The 7,615-nt window shown below is 39.8% G+C and overlaps 2 protein-coding genes across 2 annotated transcripts; both read right to left on the reverse strand.

The window, feature by feature from the left end:
* Positions 1-484: 484 nt before the first annotated feature.
* On the reverse strand, positions 485-2,374 carry LOC127130815 (uncharacterized). Its single transcript, XM_051059780.1, has 3 exons — positions 2,188-2,374; positions 1,195-1,977; positions 485-1,029 (listed from the first exon to the last, which is right to left on the reverse strand). Exons 1-3 carry the CDS (start codon positions 2,372-2,374, stop codon positions 485-487), a joined length of 1,515 nt encoding a protein of 504 aa, XP_050915737.1.
* Positions 2,375-5,660: 3,286 nt separating this feature from the next.
* LOC127130816 (uncharacterized) lies at positions 5,661-7,412 on the reverse strand. The gene has a single exon (XM_051059781.1). The coding sequence runs from the start codon at positions 7,410-7,412 to the stop codon at positions 5,661-5,663; it is 1,752 nt and encodes a 583-aa protein (XP_050915738.1).
* Between the last annotated feature and the right edge of the window lie 203 nt (positions 7,413-7,615).

Genomic DNA, 7,615 nt, shown 5'->3' on the forward strand with positions numbered 1-7,615 from the left:
TACTAAGTTCTAACAGAACACCAGCTGTTCTATTTCTTAGTATCTGTTGACAGGTATGAATGTCACAGCATCCAGTTTGACATTCAATAAATCCTGTGTTAGCTAATCCTGCAGTAACTACTCAAGTGTGTCATGACATCAGTCAAGACATTTGTAACCAGCTAGTGTTTTACCATATAATGCAGCCAATTAAACACCTACACTGATAATCTGGCGAAGCAGAGCGTAGATCACGTCGAAAAGGTTATTGCTATAAATGAAGATATTGCACGCCTCATAGGGGTTCAAGCTGTTGTTCAATACAAGATTGGCTTGTCGAAGATAAAGTATGATCGGATGAAGGCCACTATTCCTTTCTGATTCCCACTTGTATTTGTTCTATTCGACTCTTGTTCATTTGTAATTTGATTAAGACAAAATCCATTTTGGCAAAATTTGGAGTTTAAATATATTCACCATTTTGGCTATGATAGTTCTTTGCTTACTACGTTGTTATGATTTTAACTTCATGCACAAATGGGTTATACTTCTTTAAGTATTTCCCATTTACTTTTAAGATTCTTCGATCTTCTGCTTGTTCTTCTATTTCGTATGCATTATTTGAAAATTCTTTTAAAATTCGAAACTGTCCTTCCCAATGTGGAGACCATTTTCCTAATGTTTTATTCTTGCGATCCATAGGTAATATAACTTTCCAAACTAGATCATTCATAATGAAAGTTTTACCTTTGACCCTCTTATTGTATGCTCTTGCTACCCTCTCCTTTTGTCTTCTTAATACTTCTAATGCATGCAACCTTTCTTCGTCCAAATCAACCAGTTCATTCATCATCATTTCCCAATATAGGTCAGATGGAATTTCTCCTTGTCTTTGGATTCTCACTGACTGCAAGTAGATTTTGACAGGTAATACCGCATCATGTCCAAATGTAAGTTGGAAAGGTGTAGTGTTAGTAGCTTCTTTAGGGGAGGTTCGACAAGCCCAAAGTGCTTGATCTAAAGTTTTGTGCCAATTTTTTTGCTTCTTCCCTACATGCTTTTTGATTAAACCAATTATTACTTTATTGGTTGCTTCGACTTGCCCATTGGCTTGAGCATAATAGGGTGTGGATGTTAATAATTTGAAACCCATTTCCTTTGCAAACTCTTGCATCTTTCGACCAGTGAAAACTGATCCTTGGTCTGTTGTTATACTTTCTGGGATCCCAAATCTATATAATATTTGTCTTTGAATGAATTCGATGATAGTTTCTTGATCCATATTTACTAAAGGTACTGCTTCGACCCATTTAGTGAAATAGTCAATTCCTATAAGTATGTACCTTTGACCTTTGGATGAAGTAGGTTGAATTTCCCCAATTAGATCTAATGCCCAACCTCTGAAAGGCCAAGGCTTGATAATTGCATGAAGCTCACTTGCAGGAGCATGTTGAATTCCTGCATGTACTTGACATTCTTGGCAACCCTTAGCAAACTCTATACAATCTTTTAACATGGTGGGCCAATACATTCCATATATAAAAAGTGACCATTTCATCTTATGGCCTACCTGGTGTGCTCCACAGGCTCCACTATGTACACTAGATAACGCTAAGTACGCCTTGTTTTCTCCTAAACATTTCAACAGGATCCCTTCAGGGGTTTTCTTGAATAATTCATTCCCCATCAAAACATAAGATAAAGCCCTGTACTTGGTTTTTCTTTCTGTATCTATCGAAGGGTCCTTGAGATAATTAATAATTGGATTCCTCCAATCTGTATCCATTAAGGTATCAATGGCCAGTACTTCAAACTCTTCTTTGTTAGCATATCCTAACTGAGTGCTTTCCAAACCTGTCAGAGACAATCTGGCAGCCATTGCTTTTCCTCTTACTTCGACAAGTTCCTCTAGCTTCTCTTTTGAAATTCTATACCCTAAAGCTATTTGTGCTAAGTCATTAGCTTCTTGGTTTTTTATTCTAGGGACATGTTTTATGTCTATATATTCAAAAAATTTAAGCAACCTATTTGCAATGACGAAGTACATAATCAAATTTTCTTTTATACATTTGTACTCCTTCGTTAGTTGCTTAATTACTAATTCTGAGTCTCCTTTAATTTCGACCCTAGTTGCCCCCAATTCCAACAAAGCCTCAAGTCCTGCAATAAGGGCTTCATATTCTGCTTCGTTGTTAGAGCAAAGGGGACCTTCAATTCTATATTTGAGTTTTGTTGGAATTCCATCAGGAGAAATTATCATGATCCCAACTCCACTTCCATCCTTATGAGTGGAACCGTCGAAGAATAATCTCCAAGGTTTTAACTCAACTTGAAGTTGAAGACTTTCGACCACTGCATGGTCTACAATAAATTCTGATACTATTTGCCCCTTCATTGCCCTAAAGGCATAAAGGCTAAAGAGTATTCAGTGAGGGCTAATGCCCATTTTCCAATTCGAATGTGCATTATTGGTTTTGATAACATATACTTAATGACATCAAAGTGTGAAGAGATGTACAAATCAATAGGTTTTATATAATACTTGAGTTTAGTACAAGAGAAATGCAAACAAAGACACAACTTTTCTATTGAATTGTATCTAGTTTCTGCATCATTTAAAACCCTACTAAGATAATAAATGGCTCTTTCGACGCCATCTTCATTCTCTTGTGCTAACATGCTACCTATAGTAGTGTCGGAAGCTGATATATACAATCTCATAGGCTTCTTTCCACATGGTGGTGACAAGATAGGAGGATTCGTCAGATACTGCTTGATCTTGTCGAATGCCTTTTTTTGTTCATCGTTCCATTCGAACTTCCCTTGTTTCAAGCGTAGGAGGGGAGATAAGGCTTGAGTTCAACCACTTAAGTTTGAGATGAATCTTCTCAGGAAGTTTATCTTTCCTAATAATGTTTGCAATTCTTTCTTAGTTAATGGTGCTTTGGTCTCCATAATAGCCTTCGTCTTATTCTGATTGATTTCTATCCCCTTTTTATGGACCACAAAGCCCAGAAAATCTCCAGCCTGCACACATAATGCACGTTTAAGAGGAATCATCTTTAAGCCATGTTTTCTCATTCTTTCGAATGATTGGCTGAGATGGGTTAGATGATCTTCGTCTGATATAGATTTTACCACAATATCATATATATAAACCTGCATAAATGTCTCTATATAATCATGGAATATAGAATTCATTGCTCGTTGGTATGTCGCCCCAACATTTTTTAAACCAAAGGGCATAACTATCCACTCATAAGTTCCTATTGCCCCTGGACATCGAAAGGCTGTTTTGGAAACATCCTCTTCAGCAATGAAAATCTGGTTATAGCCAGAATATCCATCAAGCATGCTAAGATATTCAGAGCCTGCAGCTGAGTCAACCAACATCTCTGCCACAGGCATTGGATACTCATCTTTAGGAGTTGCTGCATTTAGATCACGAAAATCTATACATACTCTTAAAGAGCCATTTTTCTTTATAACAGGAACTATGTTTGCAATCCATTCGACATACATTGTGGTCCTGATAAAATTGCATCGAAGAAGTCTTTCGACCTCTTTTTTGATCTTTGAGAGGATCTCTGGGGAGAATCTCCTTGGAGTCTGCTTGATGGGCTTCTTGCCATCCTTGATAGGCAGTTTCAATTCGACCAGGTCCCTCTTCAAACTAGGCATCTCGTCGTAGTCCCAAGCAAAACAATCTTTGTTTTCTCTTAGCAGTTCAATTACTCTTACTTTCAACTTGGGGTCCAGTTTAGTGTTGATGTAGGTGATTCTTTTTGAACTCCCATCTCCAAGATCAATTTATTCAAGAGGATCTTGCGCTAACATCTTCGCACTCGACGTTACTGGATCTTTTTCGAATCCCAGAGGCTCTTCGTCATAAACGGAATCTAACCTCTGGTCTGTTAATTCCATGGGCACCTGTTCATCAGGGGGTTTTGGTTTAAAGTACTCCCCAGGTCCTGTATTATAAATTTCACCATATGTGGCTTTGTCAGCCATGTTAGTTATCTCGGCTTCGAGAGCCGCTTTTCTTTTGTTCTCACCCATGTAGGCCGAAATCTTTTCGAAAAAAGAAGACCCAGGCATAATACAGGTCTTCATCCCAGCCTGTTGGCCGTATTTCAGATGATTCCCCTTCTTCTGGGTCCCTCATAATTTCCCTATACCACTGAAAGCAATTGGGATGGAGAGTCAAGAAATACAAAGCATTTTTATTTGGGGCGTAGCCGTCTTCAGCTGGGTGGCATGGTCCTATATGAGCCAAGTTCCTGTCGAAATTCTTCTTATCTACATGGTTCATTTCTGCCATGAAGTAACTTTGGTCAGCTTCAACATTTTCTACTACACCATCTTCTCTCCAGATGGATACCCTCTGATGCATGGTCGAAGGAACTTCCCCTATTCTATGTATCCATTCCCTTCCTAGCAGCAAGTTGTAATTCGCCTTCGCAGGTATCACCATGAACATTGTTGGTCTTATGATTGATCCAACAGTCAGATCTACTTGTATGACACCCAGAGTATGTCCTATCTTACCCTCATAGTTCGACAATACCATATTGTGAGGTTTAACATCAGTGTCGAACATACCTATCTTTTTCAACATGAATTGAGGCATCAGATTGACTGCTGCTCCTCCGTCCACCAGAACTTTATTCACCCCCACATGTTCAACTTTAGCTCTAATGTATATGGGCTTGAGATGGTTCTGCATCCCTTGGTGAGGCCTTTCAAAAAGAGTGTTCTGCTCTTCGACAACGCCATTGTTGAGAACATAGTAACACACAAGTTTATGCTTCACCATCTCCACATCATTCGCTTCCTCATTATCTTCAATCTCCATCTCTTGATTATATTCGTATGGCAGAACTGAGACCACATTGCAATTCATATTAACAGATGACACTCCGTCAGACTCAAAGTCGTCAGTGAGCATTTCTTCCTCTCTTATTTGTTCATCCTTAACTTTCTGATTTTTGTTTTCATCTGGAAACAACTTCCTTCCTACAGGTGGTTTGGTCGAATTTGTGACATTTGGGGGAACCTTGACGTTGTTGGATTCTCCAATCTCCCTTGAAGTCATCTCTCTTTCAGCCTTCCTCAACCTCTGATGTCTTCTCCACTGGGACCTTGACATGGGATTCTTTCCTTTGTAGTTCTCCAGTCTGATAGCCTCTCTCTTAGATGCCTGGAACTGTTTTCTATAAGCCCAAGAGGTTCTTCCTCCATCTTTAAAACTTGTCCACTTTCCCTTCTTCGACCCCGCCAGAGTCCATTTGTCCCCAGGGACTTTTGCCAGAAGTGTAAACATAACTCTTTTCGCCCTTGGGTGAGGGATGTCTTGCCTCCTAGGAACTCCCCTCTTGTCGAATATGTACATATTCGGGTTACCTCCATGTCCATTCCAACCTTGGTTAGATGGAATTCTCTTGAACGCTTCAGCCAATTCCCTGTTGTAAATTGCCCCACATCTGGGACACATCAAGCATTATGTCCCATACTTGTAACAATGCACAATAAAACCAAGAAGGCTTTCTCCTTGGGATACACCTTCAGTATTTGGCTTTCCTTTCTCCAATTTCTCTCAGTCTTAGTTCGTTGCCATCTTTCATAACAGCATGTCAGAATTTCTTTTGTGACACCTCCACGGGTATTCACGTAGGCTCTCATTAGCTTTGGGGTAGCCAAACTGCATTCCCTCTTGCTCTATCTTCAGACACCTCTCCACTTCCTCCATTTCTAGGGGGGTGGTTCAGATCCATCATGTTGACACCTAGATTGGCGCCATCAACGATTGAAATTTCCTCAAATTTCTTCCTTAGGCCCTCAGTAGCCTTAGTTGCCTTCCCATTAAGACTTCCAGTGGCCTTTGGTTCGACATGAGCAACCTGTTCACCTTCGACAGAAATTCCAAAGGGAACATCATTATTTAGGCCATCAGTAGCCTGTTTTCCAACTAGCACATAGCCTTCAGTTCTTGTTTCCTTCACAGCCTCCACTTCCACCATGTCAATCATGTTGATTTTGACAGGTTCAACATAATTTGTGTCAGCAATGTTGAGGGGGTCAGCGTCAACCTTCATCTGGTTTTTCCCCTTGTCAGTGAACTTGAGGCGACCATCCTTAATTGCATTCTGAATAAGATCCCTAAAAAGAAAGCATTGTGAGGTTTTATGGCCTAAAAAATTGTGATATTTACAGAAGCCTCTTTTCTTCCGTTGTTCTAACGGAGGAATTTTGGTATTAGGAGACACTATCATTTGGCCATCTTTTACTAATAAGTCAAAGATTTCATCACATTTGGTAACATCAAATGTGTAAGTCTTTTTAGGAAATCTATCATTCTTTTCAGTTTCGACAGGGTTCCTGCCATTCGAAGGTGTAAGTAGTTTACAAGCATAAGGTGGCGCTTCTTTTAATTCAGCCAAATCTACTTCGAATTCCTCGAGACCATAAGGGTCATTAGAGATTTCAGACTCCCCATCTTCGAATTCGACATAAGCAACCTTTTCTTTCTTGTAATTCTTATTCGCTCTGGCCTTTTCAACTTTTAAACGTTCGACCTGTCGAACCCTGTCTGCTAATTGGGCCCTATCTCTTAGATACTGGGTATCTAACTTTTTCCTAATGGAATAGTCTAAACTTCCAGCGGCCATTTCGACCAACTCATGTTCAGGCACTATTGTAAAGCATCTAGATTTTAACAAACGGAACCTATTCAGATAATCATCTATAGGTTTAGTGATTTTTCTTTTGATACTGGCTAATTCCTTAAGACTTATCTTAGTTTGGCCCATGTAGAATTGTTCATGAAACAATCTTTCCAAATGAGGCCAAGTATCTATAGAATTTGGTGGCAAAGTTGTAAACCACGTGAAGGCATTCTTCGTTAAAGAATTGGGGAAATATTTCATTCTTAGATTCTCACTGTTCGCCAAATCCCCTGACTCAGTCATGTATCTGGCTATGTGTTCTATAGTGGATTCACTAGTGTCCCCTGAGAATTTGGTGAACTTAGGGATTTTACAACCCCTTGGTAATTCAGTTTGTAGGACGTATTCTGATAAAGGAGAGGAATAATTTGGCCGTCGAAGTCCTGTATTCAGACCATTCTGGGCCGTGATTCTCTCTATCTTAGTAGTTAAGTCATTTTCCATCATGTTTTCTCGCCTAACCCTATGAATTACTTCGTCTGCATCCTGGTCTCTATTAACCATTATTATTCTCCTAGGTTGTTCTTCAGGGACTTCCTGTCGGACTGGCGGTTGTTCTAATCTTGCCCCCATGACTCTTTCGTCAGGCGCTTGTCTAGGTGGTCGAACCTGATTTATAGTTGGTTCTTCTTCCTGGATTATAACTTGGTTTGGTCTGCGTCGAACAGAGGACTGAGGGGCGCCTAGGAAATCTGCTATGCGTCCCATCTGCGCTGACAGTTGTTGGTATGTTTGGGCATTATCATTGTTAGTCTTATTTACATTCTGTATTAGGGGAGAAAAATGGTATTCATTTCTCTGGCAAGAACTCCTACCATATCATGGTTACTAGCATCCATTTGTTGTCTACATGTTGTCTGGTTATTCGTTGTAAGGGTAGGTAATAGGGTGGAGACTCCTTGTGATTAGGT

The sequence above is a fragment of the Lathyrus oleraceus genome, chromosome 3 (genome assembly GCF_024323335.1).
Source record: "Lathyrus oleraceus cultivar Zhongwan6 chromosome 3, CAAS_Psat_ZW6_1.0, whole genome shotgun sequence".
In the NCBI taxonomy this organism is placed as follows: Eukaryota; Viridiplantae; Streptophyta; class Magnoliopsida; order Fabales; family Fabaceae; genus Lathyrus; species Lathyrus oleraceus.